The 23,523-nt window shown below is 38.5% G+C and overlaps 2 protein-coding genes across 4 annotated transcripts in view; one reads left to right on the top strand and one right to left on the bottom strand.

The window, feature by feature from the left end:
- Positions 1-23,523, top strand: part of PI4KA (phosphatidylinositol 4-kinase alpha) — a 54,339-nt gene that overhangs the window by 13,538 nt on the left and 17,278 nt on the right. For all 3 annotated transcript variants that reach the window (XM_032128296.1, XM_032128298.1, XM_032128297.1), the window contains 15 exons: positions 381-476; positions 1,153-1,336; positions 2,057-2,160; positions 3,071-3,239; positions 5,244-5,294; positions 18,529-18,637; positions 19,135-19,271; positions 20,162-20,295; positions 20,457-20,539; positions 20,813-20,883; positions 20,996-21,120; positions 21,556-21,637; positions 22,225-22,308; positions 22,666-22,755; positions 23,252-23,371. In XM_032128296.1, coding sequence (XP_031984187.1) covers positions 381-476; positions 1,153-1,336; positions 2,057-2,160; positions 3,071-3,239; positions 5,244-5,294; positions 18,529-18,637; positions 19,135-19,271; positions 20,162-20,295; positions 20,457-20,539; positions 20,813-20,883; positions 20,996-21,120; positions 21,556-21,637; positions 22,225-22,308; positions 22,666-22,755; positions 23,252-23,371 — 1,639 coding nt within the window. The remainder of the gene's footprint in view (positions 1-380; positions 477-1,152; positions 1,337-2,056; positions 2,161-3,070; positions 3,240-5,243; positions 5,295-18,528; positions 18,638-19,134; positions 19,272-20,161; positions 20,296-20,456; positions 20,540-20,812; positions 20,884-20,995; positions 21,121-21,555; positions 21,638-22,224; positions 22,309-22,665; positions 22,756-23,251; positions 23,372-23,523) is intronic.
- On the bottom strand, positions 8,221-17,139 carry SERPIND1 (serpin family D member 1). Its single transcript, XM_032128299.1, has 5 exons — positions 17,034-17,139; positions 14,162-15,030; positions 10,232-10,505; positions 9,131-9,275; positions 8,221-8,746 (listed from the first exon to the last, which is right to left on the bottom strand). Exons 2-5 carry the CDS (start codon positions 15,012-15,014, stop codon positions 8,555-8,557), a joined length of 1,464 nt encoding a protein of 487 aa, XP_031984190.1. The 5' UTR covers positions 15,015-15,030; positions 17,034-17,139; the 3' UTR covers positions 8,221-8,554.

The raw sequence follows: 23,523 nt of genomic DNA on the forward strand, positions 1-23,523 counted from the left end.
TTAGATTATCACCTTGAGTGAGCCTCCTGTAACAGAAGGATTGTCACACACTTGTGTGCACAGTGGTTATTCTTCCCTTTTAGACAACTACAGAGAGCTAGAGGGAAGACAAATAGTTGGTGACTAGAGACAAGGAATTAAAGTTTCAAAGTAGTGGACTCCGAATTTACCTTATTGCATATTCCCATCTTTATTGTTTCTGGAGAAAGCAGAAGTAGAAACTCGGCTCAGTTTTTAAAATGTATCTGCAGTGTTCCTTGACAATCAGTTCTTACTCTTCAGTATAAACCTGCTTCCCTTATATATAGATGCATTTACAGTAATTAAAAGTGGTATGTTTTATTGATGCATTGTGTTTTTTCTGTCCATTGTTACTCCAGGTGCTTGAAAGCTGGCTTGACTATAGATTCAGTGATTGTTGAGGCCTTTCTTGCCAGTTTATCCAACCGTCTGTACATCTCTCAGGAGAGTGATAAGTAAGTTGTCAGTCATCAAACCAATTTTTCTTTCACTCAGTGAATCTGAGACTTACTCTAAGATATAAGTACTGGCATTATTTTAGAATTGAATGTCTCTGAGATTAATGGGCTTGTGTGTTGGGTCAAGATCTTCCCATGCCAAGTCTTTGCAGAGCTGAGCCCCTGTTTTCATACTGAGAGGTATGGATTCAGTTTTAGCTGATTGAGTCAACAGATCTTTGGTGAATATTAGCCAATTTTGAGTCCTCAACTGAGTGATGGTTTCTCTTTCGGCTTCAGCTGTCTTTTTTTTGTCTAGACATACCATGTCACTTGTGGCATTTGACTTGCTCTGCTCTTAAGAGACTCACCAACCAAGAAGTCTCATGGAGGGGCTTCTGTAGTAGCTGGTCTGACTGTCTTAGTATTTTGCCCATCATTTTTGCCTCTTTTTGTTGTTATTTTTAGAACAGTTTGTTCATGGATTAGTGTGGATTTCTTCAATAATGAGTTTGGGAGAGGTAATTTTTTATTTTGAAAATCAACTTGTGCAAATATATCATCTAATGTGGCAGTATTAAAGCTGTTAGTGATGTATAGGAGCTGTTACTTCCTTATATGAAATGTGACCGAGGTCTTGACAACTGTTGAACAGTTACATTTGTCACATTGGGGTTCTTTGTTTTCCTAACAGGGAAGCTCATTTGATTCCTGACCACACAATTCGTGCTCTAGGGCACATTGCAGTGGCACTGAGGGACACCCCAAAAATGATGGAACCCATCCTGCAGATCTTACAGCAGAAGTTTTGCCAGCCACCTTCTCATCTTGACGTACTCATCATTGATCAGCTCGGCTGCTTGGTCATCACTGGAAATGTAAGGAAAGAATTGGCCAAGAGAATGTCAGTTCATGATCCCTTTCCTTTAGTTAAATGGAGTTGTATTTTAGGAACTGCATTTGCAGAAGGCTTTTAAAGCTTTCCTTTTCTTCACCACAGGTAGACACTTGTACAGTCTTTGTGATACCAGAAAACAAAAGCTGTGATAACATGTAAAGTGCTGTCCCTATAAAGAAGATGACTCCCCATAGAAAATAAAAGTCTTTTTAAAAAGAAGACTATAAAGCCCACCAAACTCAATGTCTTCAAAAGTTATTAGGTTTTTAAACTTGCTCTATCCCAAATAAGTGGGGAGTATTTTCTTTTTGTATCAGTAATTAACTTTCAAAGTCTTGTAGGTTCATACATTTGAAAGTGTGGAAGATTGTCGTCTTCAGTTATACAAAGATTAACTGACCTTTTCCAAATGTCATTTGTGCCTCTGAACAAGTAATTAATTGCCAGAACTCAGAAGTCTGAAAAAACGGTTTCCATCAGGAAGGCAGAGTTAAAGAGCATAATAAATTTTGTAACATTTGTTCAATTAAAAACATTCACAAAAGCACTTTTGCTGTTTGTTTCTTGGAAGCTGAAACCATTACTCAGGCTGTGGCTGCACACCTATTGGAAGAACGTGGTAAAACTTAGAATTTACAGGGCTGTTCTTTAGAGAGATTGTATTGAATTTACTTAGGGATTTGGTTTTGGTTTTTTGCAGCAATACATTTACGGTGAGGTGTGGAATCTATTTCAGCAAATCAGTGTTAAAGCAAGCTCAGTTGTTTACTCTGCCACAAAAGACTGTAAGGACCATGGATACAGGTAACACTTAGCTGTGTCCCTTAAATGTATGAAAACTATATCAAATACCCTTTGTGATGCTTTGGGGTTTTTCCCACTATGAAATTTGCATTTTTTACAACTTTGAAGGTTGTAAATTGTACTGTTCTTTGTTCTTTCATGTTAAAAAGAAATAGATTAATTAAAAAATAATAGCACTTCAATATGCAGAGGTTCCTGAAAATGCTCCTCACTACAGGTAGCATTGATAACTTTTACTTCTGTAAGGAGTCAGTGTTTGTAAAAGATAATTGACATTGATAACTTATGTTATCTGTAATTACAGTAATTAATCTCTTAGCCCAGAAAATCTGAGAGTGTAGTTTGTTTCGTTTTTTGTGGTCCTGGTACTTGTTAGGGATTAAATGCAAACCATTAAGAATATAATTCTTTGTACGTAAGTTATGCATTGTTGTCCCCGCTAGATGATTATTACTGACTCTGTTGGTAGTTGGGGTAGGCTGGATACCTTTCAGTGCAGTGTGGGAGTAGCTGAGAGGACTGTTCCTGTCAGTATCTTTTAACAAGGCAATCTCAAGCTTCAACAACTGATATGAGTTCTGATTCTTCTGCTCAAGAGCTTTCCCAAAACAGAAACACTGCCCTTGGCTGCTTTTTGTCTGCCACAGGAAAGTACTTTCCTTGTGGCTATGACAGCATCATAAATGGAACATCCTCAAAGGCACAACTTAAAAATAGTTTTTCACTTAAATACCAATTGCATTTCAATTGTCAGTAAAGTGATGTGCTGCTCATAAAAACAGCAAGAAGAAAACCTGGGTGAAAATATGTCAGCAGCCTTATTATAAGAGTTACTATCAATATTATGAAGAAAGCACTGAAAATATAAAACCTGAGGAATTGCTTGTTCATAAGTGTTTTTTCTCCTCAGGCACTGTTCCTTAGCAGTCATTAACGCCCTGGCCAACATTGCTGCCAACATCCAGGAAGAGCACCTTGTGGATGAACTGCTGATGAACTTGCTGGAGCTGTTTGTTCAGCTTGGGCTGGAAGGAAAGAGAGCTAGTGAGAGAGCAAGTGAGAAAGGACCAGCGCTGAAGGTCAGATACGTGCTGGTTTTTAATTGTGTGCAGCTGTGCTTTACGTGGGTTGCACTGCTAAACACACCCTTAGACACGTAGGGAAAACCCACGCCATGCTAAGCCTGAGAGTGAGTTCTGCTCCTGGAGTGTGAATGCAGGTCTAGAATGCCTTCAGACACCTGACTGATCGGTGTGGAGTGTCCCAGATAAAGCAGGGGCTAGCTGCAGTTCAGCTGAGACTGCCTGAACTGGAGTGTCAGAGGCAGAGCTGCAAAGGGAAACACGGGATGCTTTGGAATCAGTATGGGAGACAAACTGCTGCACTGACTTAAAGCTGTGCAATTCTGCAAGTGGAGAAATGACAGATTTCAGATGGATTGAGGTAGGAGGCAGTGTTTCTTTAGTGTGAAGATACTGAGAGCAGTTCTCACTAGAGCATCTACTCAGTGCAGAGTAAAAGTTATGAAAGGTGTTCTGAAGATGGGGTTACTTCATTTTCAAGAGATAAAGAGGGTAGAACACTGCATGTGCTGCACTCCTCAAACAAAAGCAGTTTTTTCTTTCCTAGTTTGCCTGTGTCTCTTCTTCTCAGCACACTAAAATTTGCTTGATAACCATTAAAATGTTCAGTGAGATAACCATTGAAATGTTCAGTGATTTATTTGTTCTATTTTCAGCCATTCAGAAGTGATTTCTGTGAGGAGAAATAAAAGCATGGTGGTTTTTTTTTTTTCTTTTGCTATTCCTAGTAGTTGACATGAATATCTCCTGAGTGTGCCCAGGAATGGAAGTCATTCCATATTCTTCACTCTCAGTGCCATGTATTATTATGAAGAGGCTGGTATTTAATTTTTTGTAACAAAGCAGAACAGAAAAGTTTTCTGTAGTTCTGTTGGTGCCTAGTTCTGGCTATTGCAGTTAGTTTGCATCTCTGCTCTGACTCTGAAGCAGTGAGTCACATGCGGTGGATTGTCCTGAATTTAACAAAAATACCATGCTGACTTTCTCCAGTTGTCCCTACCCCTTAGAGTGTCTTGTGTGCTGTTGTTTTATTCCCTTCAAAAATATTTTAAGACCCATCTTTTGTTTTGTTTTATCTTGACTCTCCAGGAAAGATAACTGGAGTTTGTTTGAGTTGGGTTGTGCCATTATTGTTTCATCTGAAGACTATTTGGCTTTGTGTCTCTATGGCTCTCTTCTTTCCTTCTTCGTTTTTGCTTTTTTTAATTGCTTCCTTTTGGTTTATTCCACTTCATGCAAAGCTGTATCCTGTTAGCACATCTTCCCTGCCTCTTCCCTGTGGGGCCAGCAGTCTCTCTCTTGTAAGGAGGGAGCTGGAGCATTCCCTCTTTCCCAAATCCAGTGTGGAGGAATATGGGAGGTTGGGAAAGACTTTAGAGAGGAGATGTCTCAGTGTGGTGTCTGTGCCATCACTGTTTGCCTGATCAGAAAAGGTGAGAAATGATGTGCTGTGCTCAGTGAATGTTTTTAGTTCTTAAATACTCTACTTGGCCAGAGCAAACACACTTGTATAGCATGCAATTTAAAAAGTCCTAAAAAGTCCAAGGAAATATGTATTTTCCTTATGCTTCTTATATTTCAATGGAAAAGGCTGCTCCTTCTGCTTAAATAAATTCTTGAAAATCCTGTCTTTTTACTGGCTTGTTATTTTTGGCTTCATTTTGATAGTAAAATGAAACTTCTGGTAAACATTTGACACTTGTTTGTGGCCACCCATTTAAAGTTACCATTTTTCTAGCAGTTATTGAATATCTGCAGACTGTGTGCTGACAGCGGAAAAAATCCCTTCAATAGTCCATGCGGAAAACCTGAAAAGCTTTGTTAAAGGATTCCAGGGTGTGTTCAGTCCTGTGGATTTTGTGGGTGCTCTCTTGACCATCTTGTGCACATCTCTTTGCAAGACACAGAGTTGTAATTGTTTGATGCTTGAAATATGTCTTATAGCAAGTACTTTAGAAATGCTTTTGTACATGTTTTGATCATTTCCTTTTTCTTCTCCAGGCCTCCAGTAGTGCAGGGAACCTGGGTGTGCTTATTCCTGTCATTGCTGTGGTGAGTATCCAGTGGTTGGGTTGTTGCAAACGATAATTTTTCTTGTATTAATCAAACATTGGTGCTATTTCAAGTAAAATGGTTTGATTGACAGCTAGTGCAGGGTTACCATCCAGGAGAACTGTAGTAATACTGTAAAATAATACACCTTGCTCTAAGGGGGGGAAACATTTGTTTAATAATGATAAATCTCTGAAAATAAAGAATCTTTTGTGATTTGGGGTTAGATTGTTTCAAGCCATGAATTCAGGTGATCCTTGAGCTAAATAATACTGCAGGGAGTATTACTTTGAATAGTGTTTGGCATGCATTGTAATAAACAGCACATATCTGTGGCCTGAGGAGAAGTAAGAAACAAAAGTTAATAGAAGCAGTGAAAAATAAGTCTTAGTTTGGTGGCACAGTGAATTCTGCTTCATAAAAGGAAAAAAAAAAAGAAAAATGTTGATAAAGAAGGGGGTAAGTGTCCTGTGTCTTCTGAAATGAGAACTGACTGTCAGGCTGAAAGCATTTTAGGAAATGTGCAAGGACACTGATGTCCATGCCAGACTCATTTATTCTGAAGCATATTTGTGTTCAGTCTTGGATGTCATTTTTTTCTGGAGAAAAAACATTTAACAAAGTAGAAGTGCTAATTCAGGAAAAAATTGTAGATGTAGATCTCCAACGGAAAATTTGATACGTCCAAGGTGTGTTACCAGGTCGGTAGGACTATTTGCCTAACTGCTGTAGCTTTTACAAAAAAAAAGTCATGTCTAAAAGATCCATAGAGAAACTTCCTGAAGGACAAAAGATTCCATGCTACTTTTTTTCCTCTTGAAGCTGAATTGTTCTGTGGAACTTTTCCTGCGCAGCTGGTGGGACAAAAGGGGAAAATGTATCCCATGCTTGCAGTAGGGATGCCTGCTTGTAACTTGTTCATACTGCACATCCATTAACAAGCAGGAAAAAAGCATTCATTTCATACTCTGCCCCCACAGACCTCTTCACTGAAGCTTGTCAAAGAGAAGAGTCTAAAATTAGCACTAGATCAAAGGACTGTTCCTTTCCTTCCTGTCTATTCCAGTGGTCTCCTACATAAGCCCTCCCCAAATTCAGCAGTGATCACAAGGACCAGTTCCTAACTTTACAGAAATGTGTTTATAAAAGTCTTGGATCACTGTTATTCAATAGTTGCTCAGTTTTTGCATGAGCCAGCTAGTCCTGCATTGTGAGAGATGTTCTAGTGGGTGGCATTTTTCACCTCTCAGTGATGCTGATTTGAGTGAAAGCAGGACCATTGCTTGCATAGTGAGAGAAGATTGGTGCTTGTTAGAGACTTAATGTAAAAGTTGTGGAAGTACTTTTCTGTTTCAAGTTTTTATTGATGATATATTTGTTCTGAATAGCTGGGGATAACTGCATTTTTCTTAACCAATGTGACCTTTAAATGCAGTCAGATAGTGCCAGAATCTGAAGCAAGAGTTAATGGTTACATTATGGTTGTTGAAGCAAATATTTGACTTTCTTGCACAATGTATGAAGATCATGAGTTTCCAGCAGTAGCTGATTTGCTTTTCTGCTTGACCTCTTTGCCTTGAATAATTGTCTTTACTTAAGTCCCAAAACCCCGTATTGCAGATGCTCCAGCTCATTCAATCATTGATAAACTACTTAAACCTAGGGCATGAATATTTAATCTTTTGCATATGTTTTTCTCTTTTGTATGTGCTTTCCTTTTTGAATACAGATAAAACAATAAAGTGTGTATATGAATGTTAATAATTTCTGTTGTGCACTTCAGTACTGAAAATTGTCCATCCCACAGTGGACTTAAAAGACAGGAATTGGGGGAAACATCTGCATTTCCTATTCAGTATCAGCTCTTCATCATTTCATCATCTAATACCAGTATTTCACTGGCTGACAGGTTAAAAAGCTGTGTGTATGCAGCATATAATTGGAGTAGATGCAAAATTACAAACAGCAGTATATAAAAGCAAAATTAAATCAACAAGTTAATATTGGAAAAACACCTTCTTAAGAAAAATAGTTCTTAAAATAACTGTTGGTTTATAGGTTATATGTGCATTTTTGCTTAGATAAGACAAATTTATAATGTATATAGATTGATACAGTATTTGGTGCTGCAAAAAGTGATAAAAATACTCTCACTGGATTATGAGGCATATTTCTTAAAAGGTATGAGGTAAATGAAGGTATGCAGAGGTGGGTATGTTCATTCACATTTGAATGTGTGGTACAGCTCTGTTCCTTGTACCAGGTAGACAGCAATATTCTACAGAGTGTGGGTAAGTAACATAATTTGAAATGGTGACACATTTGAACACCATTTTTGTTGTTACTAGAATGATTCAGAAAGTTTGCAGTGACTTGAAAGGTTTTGTCCATTAAATCAGGTGTGGAGAGTGCATTGGAATATTAACAGAGTCATTGCTATAAATGGCTTTTTTTGTGGAGAGGATTAGGTGATACTGAGCCAGTGAAAAGAGCATTTTGCTGACTGCTTTCCCTCTAAAGGGTATTCTGAGGATATTTATATCACTTACTAGGCTGGTGTAATTCTGATACCTCTTGTTCCAGTGAAGATCAGAGAAAGTATTGAAGCAATACAAGTTAGATTGGGGAAGAGTAGTGGGTCCCATAGTATTTCCTTCCTCCAAGACATTTCTGTCTCCTCTTACTTGGTACACTAGTCCATGATGCTTATTGTGTCTATCAGTCTGAATGTTTATACACATTGTGTGTATTCACTGAATATTAAATGATACAAGCAAAAGAAAGAATGGAGACATCAGATCTTTTTCAAGTTAGATTGTATAAAATGACCAGGAGAGACTTAGGCATCTCTGCCTGGTCAGGTATTCAGGTTTTCCTTAGTCCTATTTATCATAAACAGACATCCTAGCACAAATTTAGAGCTAAATTTCAAGAATCCAGATAGTCTAAATACTTTATTGATTACATTTTATACACTGATGCAAAACACAAAGTGTAAGTTACTTTGTGATTTTTTTTTTTTTTTTTCTAGTAATACACTTATATCAATGCATGGCACTAACCATTTTAAATTGCAGTCAAATTATCTACTGCTGTGAGTCCATTCATGAGAAACTACCTGTAGATAATATGTTTTCTTTTGATACCAGCGGCTTTTGTATTGGCTAATATGACAATAAATTTTCCTTTATGATACTGGTATTTTAACTTGTAATTATACAGCCCATGTGTAACAGAGTGTTGGAGGGTCTTCTCTGCTTTTAAGATGTGGCTGGGTTGGCAACTCTGCCCATGAACAGAAGGCAGCTGGTGCGGTGTTCGTAGATCAGGAACAAAAAGGGGTGGTCGATGACAAAGCGGGTCTGAGTGGAGAGAGGCATGAACCCCACGGTGGTGATTGCTGCAGCCTCTGTGCCCTCCTCATTCACTGTGATTGTGCCTTGGTGATTGAACTGTTCAAACAAACAAAACAGGAAAACAAAAGTGAAATTGAGGCTCTCCTAAGTACACTTGAATGATGTGCTCACGGCCTTCCCTGCTCCACATCCCACACCCTTGCTGGCAACACCTACGCAGCACCAATCCTTGGGGTTTTGTTTTGTGGAGAAGCCTGTTCCTGACTGACCACAACACTCTTAGTGCCTTTGACATCTGATTAAACACTCTCTTCATTATGTGAGTAGACAAGGACAAACCCACAACCCTCCCTCCTATGTCCTCCAGAAAAGATGAGGAAAAAATATTTTTTTAGCTTACTGTGCAATATTGTTACTGTGCTGCCATGTTACAAGGTGATAGAGTTTAGTCAGAGAGGAGGTGAAATGAGGAGTAAGTACCCTGTCAATGGTGACCTTCTCATCTGATATACCAGAGTAGTCGCCTTTTCCATTGAACAGTTCTTCTATTCCCATGGATCTCAGATAGTCAATCAAATTATAAGTCTTCTCCAGCTTAAATTTAGGAAGAACCACTTCTCTTGTTCTAATAAAAATAAACACAAAAAGGAAAAATCATTGAGCAGATATGCATGTGCATGACTCCTTTGCTTTACAGACCTGTTGTGGTTTGGTTTTTTTGCTGTCTTCAGCAAGCAGGACACAGAGATACACAGGACTGTACTTTTGCTTTCAAAACTTGAGCATCGTGACTTTTAAAACTGTGCTTTAAAAAATTAATTCCCCTGCAAAAACTGTTAGTTTGTCAATTTGATATTTCATTTATAATGGTTCACATTATTTATGTGTATAAGATATGTGACTTTGAGCAGTTCATTGCATGCTTGTAATAAGTGTCGAGCTGTCAGATTCTCTGAAATACTAAACTGGAGATTTGTCACTTCTTGTGTACAATGGAAATAGGTTGAATTCCTGGATAGCACATCAAATCATCTCTTTTTATCAAGTCTGAAGACAGATACACACCTACTCTGCCACCTTCCTCAAGGGAGGCTTTATGACTTTATTGTTTTTCCTCTCCCATAATTCTGATGTTCTTTGTTGATTATGGAATGTGTTCCTTTACACGCAGCTCTGTTGTAATGCTCAGTGCTGAACTGAACGTAGGCTGATGTGACCAAGATTATTCTGCACCAATAATCTGTTATTTTCACAGTTCTGTTTTTCCTTCTTACTGAAAGCTTTTATCAGTAAGAACTTTTTCTTTAAATCTGCATCATTAAATAATCAATAGAAAGAATTTTGGAACTTCATTCCAATTTTCTGTCTCAATCATCCTCGATTTCTTGACGGAATTTAAATTTTGAGAGCTCACCGGTCCTGATTTTTAATGCAATAAATCCAATTTTGGAGGTTTTGTTTAGGTTTAGTATTTTTTTATCAGAATATAATATATTATCCCCTGCATGCTTTACTTACCCTTGTCAATCTTATCAAGAAAATACATTAAGACTTTAACAAGATGTGCTTTTCAGCAGATACCTGTTTGTCATGCTCTTCTGCCACTTTTCTACCACTTGAGGTGTGATTTGCTTTTCAAGGGCTTTCACTCCAGACAGTTTGTGTGGGAGCACCACGAGCATGCTGATGTTGCCTACGAAGGGCAGCTGGATGATGCTGCAGTCCAGCTCAGTGTCGGCGGCAGCCAGGAAGGTGCCCTTGGTCTGCATCATCGGCACCTTCACTGTCTGCTTCTCGTTCAGCCGGAAACTTCTCTTTGTGGTCATTTCCACTGGAAACTTATTCTCCCAAGTTCCTGTTAATACAATGCAGAAGACAGATAAAACTCTGCATCAGGTCCCTGTTTAATCAAATGTTCCCAGAATAGGTTTACACTAAGCTTTAAGTCACATGAATTGGGAATTACTGTAGGAGATTGTTGATTTCAGTGAAGCCTGAGTTAGAAGACAGGTTTTAAAGTGACTTCAAAATTCTTGGCTTTATAACTTAACATTTGTCTGATTTGAGTGTTCCAAATTGCAGAAACAGGTGAACACAAACCAGAAATATGAATGTGGTTGGTGTGTATTGTTTTTCCCTGTGAGGAACCTAGAAATTTAAACAGATGCAGAGTATTTTTTAGGGTTTGCCTCTAGCAGAGCACCTGACCCAGCTGTATTTTCTGAGAGATGGGATGCTTGAATCCAGTTCTGAAGGCACCTTCGGAGAATGTTAGTGGTGTATCAAGCTAAGCAAGGGCTGGTTTCATTTTGCATTAGGTTGTAGAAGATGGTCTGCTGAAGGCATTACCTTACCTTAGTCCATTCAGACTGGTTCATTTTCTGTCTTAACCTGAAGACCTGGGGTGTTGACTGCTTAATTCTGTCATCCAGTTTGATGTGGTAACAGGCTCCTGTAGATTTGCTGAAATCTGACAGGTTTATGCCCAAATAATGCAGTCCAACACATTTTGCAGCCCAGAAAGCTTTGCCATCAGGGTTTGAAGCTTTTTATATGGAGATACTCTGGATGCCAGAAATATTTATTAACTATTTGAAAGAAGGTTTTTTTAAATACAGTGTTCTGTTGGTCTTTTTCTAGAACTGTGGCTCTGGAATAAACATAATTTCTTAAGGGGCAGACAAAGCTAGACAATTATAGTGGAAATAAGGTTACCAGTATTTCCTGTAAAAACTCAGGAATTTAGGTCATTATTGGCAAGCAAGTATGTGAGGAATGTGACTGTGTGGAGAGCCTACAATATAACCTTAATTGGTTCCTTAGTCTGACTTTGCCAGATTGACTGTGAATAAGCCTTTTTCTTTCTTAAGTCCAACTTTCATTCTAATAGTTCCTTCACATGTCAGGCTGATGTGGACCAGTTTGAGAAGCAGTCAGACTGTGGTTAATAGTCTGAAAGGTATGGGGTATAAAATGGATGATGCTATTCCCAAACAAATTGTCTCACTTCTAAGGAAAACCCGGTATCTGGCTGTTCTTCAGGGAGCAGAATTCACAGGCGTAGGACTCCAGCTGGCCGATGACATGGGGCTGCTGTGGGCCAGGGCAGCTTCAGCAGCACTGCCATCCACTGAGGGATGGGAGACATAATCAGCTCTTCCTAGTGAAAGATAGGAGCTGGGGAACATTTTTCTTGGATTTGGTTTTGCAAATGCATTTGTCTTGGGGTAGAATACTGATCCCCAGCAGGAGCTACGTGGCCAGCTGAAACTAGCTGGGGCTTAATGACTTCTGTGACTTTCTGTTTTGAATCTTCCCCCAAGATGTCTTTTGGATCCATCCGTGGTGGCAGATGTTGTCTCCATTGAGTGACTCCTCTTTTGCATTTGTGACCAGAATCTCAGAAAAAATCAGGACATTTTGGACCTGTCAACATTTGTCAGTTACCAAAACTGCCATGGCTAAAATAACCAGCTCCTACTTGATAGGAAGCTCATAAATGATTGCTGTGCAAAATGGGGGGTAGACTGGACATCTGTACAAGATAAAATGTACTTCTTACCAGCATAAATAGTTTCCAATAGTTTCTTGGTGGTCTTTAATATAAAAGGAGCTTGAAGCCTCATAGTGTTTGTCAAGTGTCCCACTACTCAGTATCACTTAAACTGAATATCTCTATATCTGAAAATGCTTATAGGTTTCTTAGTTCTGAGGGCTTAATAGAGCTTCTCTGCAGTGGTGCAAACAGTGCAAATGGAAAGATGTGGACAAAATTTGACATGTTAGGAGGAGTAGCGGGGAAACTAAGAAACTCAGGAGCAGAACTTGCTTTTAAAAAGTTCAGTTCCACTCAAAATAGAATTCCCAGGAGACTGTCACTGTAAGACAAAAGAATGAGAGATAGCAATAGAGAATTGATCTTCTTTGTTTTGAGGGTTGTAAATTACAGCCTTCAGCAGATGGCACCAAGGCAGTTTGGACTAACAGGACTTCATGGGCAGAAGAAAAAGCCAAGTCTTTTTGATCTTGATAACTGGAGAGTTTCAATACCACAGCTATCTGTTTTTGTGGTGTTTTTGTTATTTTGAGGTAGCACAAGTATTTAATAATTTTGGAGTGAAACAAAAGGCTATTTCAAATTTGACCAAATTATGAAAAAAGCCCCTTCACTTTGTATAGTTTCACTTTGTATAGTCCTTTTCTTAGGGTGGTCTGACAGACAGTAAAGCCTTGTATTTAGTATGATGTGATCATCAGAGATGCAGTCAAGGATACAGGTAAGTGCCTGTTGGATGGTACCTGAGAATAGGAGATTATTTGGATTTTGCTAATGATTGCTTCAGATTCTCGTAGAGATAAGTGGCATTATTCAGGGAAGTAATTCCTTGCAAGTGAGTGGGAAAAGGTACGTTTATAGGAATGTTGCTTCTGTAACCTGCTGAGATGGCAGGTGTAAGAGAGGCCTTTGTTTCTTGGAAGTAGGGACATAACTGGGGAAAAATAAACTCCTTCATGAATTAGGGAAAGGAGTGTGTTGTACTTGCAAACACTTACCTTTTTGGGCTAATCTGTCTTTCCTTACCCGTGTTTTAAGTCACCTTTGTCTGATTTTCATCTTAAACGGTCAGTAACAGATTTCCTTTCATCCTCAGTTCTTCTTTCATTGGCACCTCCCACCTCTTGCTCATTTAATATAATTTTAAAAATTTGTTGAAAAGCTAAGAAACTTTCAACCTGAGGCAGATAACTTATGTTGAAAATCTCACCACAGGCTCTTAGTTTGAATGTAAAGATATTGAAAATAAGGGTTTATAATAATAATATATTGCACAGGCTACTTCAAGCCTCTTTAACTGTTCAGCCTATACTAATACATGAAGAAGCCTATATCAGCAGACAGTTCATGCTGAATTAACTGAAATATTCCATGCAGTGAATGTGTGTGGTTTTAGTTGTAGAAGAACAGTGTTTGTTTTGGTTATTCTCTTAGGGCCCCTGCATGGGCTTGTTGACAAGGATCATGCTCTGATCGTATGAAAAAATTGCATCCTTCAAGCTGAAATTCTTTGTGGTCGTTCACATGTATCCTAAATACTTAAGAAATGTTTAAGTGCTTTAACTGAAATCAGTCTGTACCATTTCAGTGATGCCAGGTCTGAATGTGACTAATAACTTGCAAATGCATTTATACCTCCCCATCTGAGACTTCTACACAGCTCATGATCTCTGGGGCTATTCTGCATTCATACGTTGTTTTTCTGTCTCGCTGTGAAGTAGTAAGCATTTGCTCTCTGTATACAATACCTACTAACTTCAGACCATGACTAGAACATTGTTGTACTACAGAAGCAGGCAAAAATGGGCTAATAATAGAGATTCTTTGTGAGGGAGTCAGTGGGTTTTTTATAGTGTAGATTAGACTTAAATTCCATTTTGGCTTTCTTATGACATACAGTATGGCATTGCGAACTGAGAAAATCCTTCACTAAGATTGAAATAACAGATTCTTACCTTTAAAGTAAAGACAATTAAGAATCATCATCAGTGTTGTAGGGTTTATATTCACGAGAGCTTCCTTTATTAATCCCTTGGTCAGCTTCAGGATGCGTTCGTTGGTTTTGGCTATGAAGCTGGGATCTGAGAAATCAGCTGGTTGGGCATCAGCAAAGTAGTATGTTTTCATATTGTTTTTGAAATCATTCAGAATAGAAAAGTCCTTATGAATATAAAGGTCATTGACAGACCTCAGTGTGTAGCCAAAGTTGCGCCTGAAGAGCCGATGGGTGAGTTTGCGGAAGAGGTTGTGAACGGTCATGAGCTCATATTTGCTGCTGGCATTAATGAAGTCTTGAAAGCCCAGAACGGATAACACTTCCTGCTGGGTTTGATCCTTCAGACCCAGGGAAATCATAGCCATTGCAGTGGAAATACCAACAGGAGCCATGATAATATTGTCTGAGGAGCTGGCCTTGTCTGCCACACTGCGGTAAAGGTTGAAGGCAAAGTTTGCATTGAGGATATTGAGGCGCTGGATTCTAGTTTTGCCCTGAAATAGTTCAAGAATATTTCCTTGCTGAACTTCAGAAACCATGTGTGGGGCAGCATCAATAACATCACTGTAGTCATCTTCACTCAGTATCTTGTCGAGGTCTAGATAATCCTCTTCCTCCTCCTCTTCAGGAATCAAGTCATTAGTGATGGTGTTTTCTCTGTGGAACTCGAGTGGCAGGTTTGGCACGTAAGTCCCGTTTTCGTGTGACTGTGCACCTTTAAGGCTTTCAAAATGCTCGGTGACATCCTTGACTCCACAAAATGTGGAGGTTATGATGAGAGCAAGGGCAAGCAATTGAAATAGGAACTTCATACTGACAGGTGAAAGCCTGGAAGACAACACAGTTGAGAGGACCGAGGGTAATTGAATTTAGTTATCTATTCCCTGATTTTAGGTCCATGCTGATTTCTGTCACAGCAGAAGGTCTATAGTCACCTTATTCAACAGCATTGTTTTTTAGTGGAACACATCAATTAGAAGGATAAGTCTGTTTTATTGGTAATTGGTTTTGCTTACACAATGCCTCCAGCTTGCCAAAGAATTGGTTGACCTTCTTCCATACAAATAGTCATTACTGGCATATTTAAACAGTAACAAACTCATTATGCAAAATATATGGGACTCTTTATTTATAAACTGTTAAACTGTGCACTAGCTGTGCTAGTAGTGTGTGCTGAAAATACAATGTCAAGTTAAGTTTGAAGATTTGAGCTTGGTAAGCAGAAGAGGGACTCCTGATCCAGTCCCTGGCAGGAGCATGCCAGAAGGCTGAGATGTACTGAAAAATTTGAAAAACAAACATCCTGTAGCTACAACAAAAATGGAAGTTTTGTGGGAGTATTTTGGAAAAGCAAGGCAGCAATCTGGTGAATAAAGGAGATCTAGGCATGTAGAAAGATGTATATTTGCACTGAGTACCATTAGTGGGACTGCAGTGGGGGAAGTGTTGGGCATAAACATCTGTCCTGCTCTGCTCATGGCCTTACTCAGGCATGTTACTCAATGTCTGTGCACCCTTTCTGCAGCTCTCTGTCCTCATCTGCCACTCTTGTGATTGATTGGCTTGATTCTGCTTTTGGCTTAGTTACGTTTTGTTTCACTTTACTTTGTGAGCACTGCAGAACTCGTAGTGCTCTCTGTTTTCTTCATGATGTGAAGTCTTTGTGAGCTCCCTTCAGAACTTTGTTTCTCTAGGCTTACTGTGATCCCAGTTCTAGATTCGTAACCTCACCTGTTTTGTTTGAAAATACATTTAAGTAGAACCTGCATTTTTCTAATGGAAACTTAATCTCTTAATGTACTGAGTATTGGACTGTTGCATTTTTAAATTATTTTTAAAATCAAAAATTTTCTTCGGTATGTATTTGAAGAGAATACATCAGACTTACTCAGCTGTAAAACCCTTTACCAAGAAGTGGGTCTGAGAGACTTTTCACCATAATATTGGGTGCAGTAATTACAGTGATATTAAAAAGATATGAAAAAGTGTAATTCCCTCCTGTGACAGTCAGAGATCAAAATGTAAGTGTTCAATGGCTCTGTCAGCTGAAACTGAATGGGTGTCTGAATGCCAGGCCTTGGGTTTTTCTCACACTTAATTATAAAGTTACTTCATGAATTTATAAGGTTAATTTCAATTGACACACTTTTTTGAGTAAAAAGGCAGTTATTTACAATATAAGGACAAAATACTGAATACAGTTAAAACAAAAATCTTACTAAGGTGTTGATTAAAATGCTTTTTAAATTAGGAAAGAGAGCTGTTCTATAAAGTATGAAGGTTCACATACTTGTACCTGTTCACTGACCTGTATTTCAGTGAATAAAACCTTAAAGGAAAATATTTTCAAACATGTTGTAACAGGATTGAAGTAACTGAGCTGATAGTTTAATTTTTGAAACTCTCCCCCAGACTAATCTGCTTTAAATCCTGAAACCATTTAAGGTGATCCTCCCATGTAAAAGAATACATCGTTCTGCAAAAATGAAGGATCCAAAGAAGATGCTTATGAAGTTGTTTTAGACTGTGACTGAACATCTCGAGTCCATCTTTTTCTTACTGTTCCTTCATAAATTCATTAGATTTTTCCCCGCCCCCAGAAGTCAGGCCCTTAGGGCTGAGATACTTTGTCCAGTAACCACTGATAAACATTTTCTGCTCTTGGCACAGCAGAATTTGCTGTCCGTATTCCCAGCTTTACATTCTCATCTTCATCAAAGTTCAGTTATTGTTTAGCTGCACTTACACAGGCAAAATGTCCCCCTTCTCTGCAGTATGCATGCCTTTGGTGAGATCTACCTAAAGTAACAGGAGAGGTAAATGAAGCTTACCTTTAAGCCACTGTACGGGAAGGATGTGTTGAAAAGCTCAAGTAAAGGGAACGGCAGGGTTTAAATCTGAACTTTGACGCTGGTTTTTTGTGTATCTCCCAAAGTAAACATTCTCTAAACCAAACACTGCTAAACTTACTTCGTCAGCCAAAATCCCTCCCTTGCCTAGTGATCTTTGCTGAATTCTCTGTTGTTTGTTGAACTACTTTTATGGCTTTGCAGGTACTTGTTCCCTTTTGAGGAAGATCTTTGAGCAAAAATCAGTGTGTATGTGAAGTTTCAAAGTCAAGCACACACATAAACTTGACTGTTAATTTCAAGAAAAGCCATGTAGCTGCTATTTTGTGCTGAAATGGGGGATGGGGGGAGCATCTTAGTGCAAATGTGTTTGAGGCCTCTGTGGTTGTGATGGGGCTTCTTCAGCTGGTGTTATATTGGTGCAAAGATTTCCATTGCACAAACAACTTTCTACCGTAGTGCTGTTCACCAGCTTAAACTCAGACTGATTTTATTAAAATAGAGGGATTTTTTCATGCTTTTCTTTTTTGAATGACTAATCTCCCTCATGATTTACAAATGCATCCAAAGTTGGCTTTATGTAAGGTTTCACTGAAGTACTGCTGGCTCTGATACCTAGAGAGAATTATTGTGGTTAGAGAAAACTTCTTCAAGCTAGATTAGAATGTAACATTTTGTTAACAAAATTTACAGTAGTAATATACAGTCATATTGAATAAAGCTTGCAGTTTAATGGACGATTTCTTTCACTTTTCATACACTGCCTGTGCTTTAGCTCTTTTTAGGATAATACACTATGATCTCTGTTATATAAATATATCTAAAATTGTATATTATGTTGGCTGGGAGGATATAGTGCTCTTCCGGTGGTAGCAGCTGTTTGTGCAAAAAGTATCAGAGAATTTTAATAAATGTGTTGAAAATAATGCTCTTTTACTTGCTTGTTTAGATAGTAAATTCTTCAGAACTGATGTCATTCTGTGCGTGGGTGCAAACAATGAAAGATCCCCAATTGGTGCCTCAGTGTATTTCCACAAAGCTAATAAACAATAGCAACCAGAAGCATTTTTGACTAATATTTATTTAGTTTGGAGTTCCTTTACACTGAAGCAAAGCTGCATGGCATTGTCTTCAGCACAATTTAAAGGATCACGTGGTTTCTTCCTCCCTGCAGTGGATAGTATACTAATATTATGTATTCTCCTTAGAGGTTACTGTATCAGCATGGCGTTATTCCTGTGTAAAACAAAGGAAATTCTTACTTCAGGCATCTCAAAAAGTTAGCCTTTCAGCTTTCAAAAACGAACTTAATTCCTTCAATGTAACAATAGCAGTATAATACTAGTTTTCATAGGTGACAAAGAATATTACCTTTGTAAATCATAGTAAAGAAGGTGCATGAATTGATTCCTTAGTGTGGAATTAAGTTATTCTAACTCCCACCATTTTCAAATGTTAATTTTTATTTCTTTGGTAGCTCACTAGACGCTTGCCACCCATCAAGGAGGCCAAACCCAGGCTGCAGAAGCTGTTCCGCGATTTCTGGCTGTATTCGGTGCTGATGGGATTTGCTGTGGAAGGATCAGGTACTGGACATTCTAAGAGGACAGCGTTGCCTTTTGATGAATGTAAATACAACTATATGGAAGTTATTCACAGTAGCTGGAAGAAAAATTACAGGCATAAAGACACTTCAAAGCAAACAGCTTACATGACAGTTCTCTGGTAGGATTTCTTTAAATCTTTGCAGGTTTGTTATCAGATGCAGCATAGTACAACTTGTACTTAGTTTTATTCCTAAGTTAATAGTCTTAGTTATAAGTTTTGATAGCCAGGTTCCTGAAATGGAAGATCAGACACATGGAGTACAATGGTAATTAAGTAGAAACTTCTTATCCAATGAGAAACTTCACCTAAACATACTAAATTTGGAACATGGATCATGTGTTTTGAGTGTCTGTGCTTAAGAGCATGAAAAATCTGCTCTAGGAAGTAGTGCAAAGCTTGGTAATGCGAGTAACTCTGTGAAACTTATTTTTTTATAATGCCTCATTCCACCTTCCTCTTTCTACTTCTGTTCCAGGTCTTTGGCCAGAAGAATGGTATGAAGGTGTGTGTGAAATTGCCACCAAGTCTCCATTACTCACATTTCCCAGCAAAGAGCCGCTTCGATCTGTTCTGCAGTACAATTCTGCCATGAAGAATGACACCGTGACTTCTGTAGGAATTCATTTCTTCTATTAGCTCCTTCCATAATGTCTGCCAGTGTTAAATGACATGATATCTGTGATATATTGAAATAGCACGACACCCCTTTAACCTGCCTCCTATTAGTGGAAAGCAGCTGTTTTACACTATTCTTCTGACAGCAGGATGCATAAGTGACTTGAAGTCAGTTTTATGTAGCGTTAATATAAGTGTTATGGGGGGAAGCTACACCACCTTAATTAGGTGTAGAAACCAAGTCTTTGTGGAGATGGAAGCCTCTTAGTACTTTTTCATCCATTTTGTAGCCGACAAAACTTCCATTGTTTAAAAAAAGAAAATCAACAAAGTTTGAAAGGAAACAATACATTCAGTCTTTCAAAGAAGTGTTAAATTTACTCTGGCTTGATACTGGTATTCTCTCTCCTTCGTGTTTGTAGGATAGATTTAGCAGGACAGATTTTGCCCAAGGGCTCTTTTTGGCTTATGAAATCTCTTTGGCTCCCAAATAATACAGAAATCTGCATTGTGCCTTGATACATAGTTCTGTGGCACCAAAGACTGGCACAACAAGTTGTCCATGAAATTTCAGGAGCTGGGTAGTGCTGATGTTGGTTGAACTTTTATGCATTTAGTGTAGGAATTGTATTTCTTCATTGGTATAACTGCATGGAAATTAGCAGTTATTTCTGCCAGGAGCTTGATTCCAGATGTAATTCTGTTCTGTATTTGAAGCATTGTGACTTGCTGATTCAGGGGAGGTTGGTTTGAGTCTGCAGGCAGAAGCATCCTCTGACATATCTGTGAAGGTTGAAACGTTAACAGAGTAATAGCTGAATGCATGTTTGAGGACACAAGCAAATACAGGACTCCCACTTAAGATAACTTCATGTATTCATCTCTAGGCTGAATTAAATGAATTACGGAGTACCATAATCAATCTCTTGGATCCTCCTCCAGAAGTGTCAGCATTGATCAATAAGTTGGACTTTGCCATGTCTACCTATCTCCTTTCTGTTTACCGCCTAGAGTATATGAGGTATATGTATAGATATTTACTTCTTTTCACTGATGAAACAGCAAAAAAACCCCTGAAACAAAACAGTCAATAAATCCCTGAAAGAAACGTAATCTAAACCAAACAAAACCTGAAATAAAAAACCCCAAAACACCCCAGCTTACAAAACTCTCCTTCCCTAGGGTGCTGCGTTCAACTGATCAAGATCGCTTCCAAGTTATGTTTTGCTATTTCGAAGATAAAGCAATTCAAAAAGACAAATCTGGTAAGATTTACCTGCCAAGGTTTTCTTTCAACTTGAGATTTGAGGAAATTATCGTCAGGCCTGCAAAGCAGAAACAAATCAAGCAGCTATATAACAAAATGAATCATGTTCACCAGATTGCTCCTGCTTTATTCTTGCCAAGAACACTGGTTTTGTTTTGAAACAGGTTCAGTATTGGCTGAGTAAACATAAACACTTTTTAACTGTTAAGCATGGTTTATAAAACAAATGTGGTTTTGACAATCAAACCTGTCACTTCTCTCCATTCCTCAGGCATGATGCAGTGTGTGATAGCTGTTGCTGATAAGGTGTTTGAAGCTTTCCTGTCAATGATGGCTGATAAAGTAGGTAACCTGGAAACTAAAACTTGGAATTTGTATTAAAGTTCTCATTTCAGTTTATGAAAGTGAGTTTGTCTTTTCCTTTAAGAGCCTCATACTTTGGCATGTTTTTTAGCCTAAAACTAAGGAGAATGAAGAAGAGCTGGAGAGACATGCTCAGTTCTTGCTGGTGAATTTCAACCACATTCACAAGAGAATCAGGAGAGTTGCGGACAAATACTTATCTGGACTGGTAGACAAGTGAGTACAGATTTCATGTTTCTCTTTTCACAGTGACTATTTAGTGGTTCCTTAGGCACTTGGTGACACTGGTCAAGTGGATCTTGGCTGCTACTTCTGCTGAAACATCTCCTTGAAAAATAACAGTCAGTAGTATTTTTAGCCTGAGCTCTGAAACTTAAAATGGGTTAAAATGTATGTTGGCTTAGTATTCCCATGGGTGGAGCAAAGCAAAGTGCCCATGATAGAAATGCAATCTCAGCTCCTATGAAATAGCTCTCCTCATCTTTTGGCTCTGGATTAAGCCATGAGCCATGGCAGGCTTTGTGGCTTCTGTTGAGTGTGAGCTTACCTAGGGGCGTATAAAACGGGCTGTTTGATTAGCTCCCTTGATAAAATAATGTCCTTCCTCAGCTCTCCCTGGTTATTGTGTTTCTGAATTCTGTCTTGCTCTAGATTTCCTCACTTGCTGTGGAGTGGAACTGTGCTGAAGACTATGCTAGATATTCTGCAGACATTGTCTCTGTCTCTTAGTGCAGTAAGTACTTTTTCTTTCCTGGAACTTTTTTTTTCCTTTTTGCTTTGTTCTGCATTTATTTGATACTTAATTGAGTTTGTAATTTGGTTTTCCTAAGATTGATAAAATCTTAATTTTAAATTCAGTGAAGCAAGAACTATCTTCACAACCCTATTTCATAAGTAGCAAAACTAGTGCTAAAAAGTTGTTGTCAGATGTGGTTTATAATTGTTGAAATGTCTCATTTGAAATAAAAATTCGGTGGTGTTTTTCTGGTTTGTGGTTTGTTTGGTCTTCTATAACTGATGGTTTTTAGATTGTATTCTCTCCAGTCTGTGTATGTGTATCCATATTTCTTGAATCTATTACATGCTAGAATTTTTGAAGAAGAAAATGCTTTATAGAGTTTTATTTTTGTACTAAATGTTGAGGAGAGTGCTTTGAATTTTTGAAATTATTTATTCTAAAAACTGGAATACAAACAGTTTCTTCTAGAGCTGTTCAAATTGACTTGGGGAGCAAAGGCTAACAAATAGGTTTGGTACTTGTAGTGTTAATGTCAAGTGATGATGAATTTTGCCTGAGAGCTGATAATTGTTTCTGTTTAGGACATTCACAAGGACCAACCATACTATGACATTCCTGATGCTCCATACAGAATAACAGTCCCTGACACGCATGAAGCCAGAGAGGTGGGTGGCCTTCCGTGATTTATCAAAGAATGAAATAATACCTCATTTCATAGCTTGGAGATAAATTAGTGAGCTGCTCTGAATGGTCATTTTTTAAAAATACTTCCCTAGGTGAGATTTTTCTAATAGGATATGACACTCGGTATTTATGTTTTTCTGAATTTTACTATTTTACTTGACTTAAAGTGTGACAGTTCTTTTCTAATCAAGGTCACATTTAACTGTTACAGAAGATTTTAACTGTGTCATGTTGCTGCAATTGTCTTGCTCCCTATGTTACTTACTACACCATTAAAACTAGTGCCTCATGCTAAATGTCCTGTATTTTACTGATTGTGTTGATGCTTTTTGTTCTAGAGTATAGTCAAGGACTTCGCTGCACGTTGTGGGATGATTCTGCAAGAGGCAATGAAATGGGCTCCCTCTGTTACAAAATCTCATCTACAGGTAATGGGCCTGCTTCTGTGAGAATTGGATTTTTGCAGATACTGGACACTGCAAATCTACCTGAAGTTTGTATTTCCTTTCCTAAAAAAAGAGTCTCAAGGGTTTCTATCCTTGTGCGAAAGGACAACTAATTATATTCCTTTCTTCCATATAGTCCAAAACAGTTCATCTCATAAGGTTTTTTTGTCAGAAGTGATTCTTTTAAGAAAGATCTCAGCCTTCAAGCATTTATGTTGATAACTTCATTCATTTTCAATACAGAAGGAGTCTTTGTGTATTTAGGAGGACATTCAGAAAATCTTATTGCCAGGGGAGCAATGCCTGAAAGAGATGAGTAGGGACAGTCTTTTGTCATGTATGTGTATAGTTTAAGTTTCCCATAGTTTGCAGTGATGAGCTTTTGCATTGCTTATGTTTTTGTAAGCATAGTTTGCTTATGAGCTGCCTTGTTCTGAAGATAATCAAGTATTTTGGGGTTTGGGGTTTTTTTTTTCAGGAGTACCTAAACAAACATCAGAACTGGGTATCGGGGTTGTCCCAGCACACTGGACTGGCCATGGCTACGGAGAGCGTTTTGCACTTTGCAGGCTACAACAGGCAGAACACCACTCTGGGCGTGAGTATTGTTTGTTCCTTTGTGCACCTGCAGAGAGACCTTGACAAATTAGAGGGCTGAGGAGAGGCTTCATTGCTGCCTGCAACTTGCTCACAAGGGGCAGCAGAGTGCCGGCACTGATCTCCTCTGGTGACCAGAGATAGGACTCGAGG

Source organism: Corvus moneduloides, chromosome 18 (genome assembly GCF_009650955.1).
Source record: "Corvus moneduloides isolate bCorMon1 chromosome 18, bCorMon1.pri, whole genome shotgun sequence".
Taxonomy (NCBI): domain Eukaryota; kingdom Metazoa; phylum Chordata; class Aves; order Passeriformes; family Corvidae; genus Corvus; species Corvus moneduloides.

What these genes read in the sequence shown, in the direction of transcription:
- SERPIND1 (XM_032128299.1), bottom strand. Translation starts at nt 15,014, where the DNA reads ATGAAGTTCCTATTTCAATTGCTTGCCCTTGCTCTCATCATAACCTCC. An exon ending in CAGAAGAGCATGACAAACAG is followed by an intron (nt 9,276 to 10,231) that starts GTATCTGCTGAA and finishes TATTTTTATTAG; the next exon opens with AACAAGAGAAGTGGTTCTTC. An exon ending in AGAAGGTCACCATTGACAGG is followed by an intron (nt 8,747 to 9,130) that starts GTACTTACTCCT and finishes TTGTTTGAACAG; the next exon opens with TTCAATCACCAAGGCACAAT.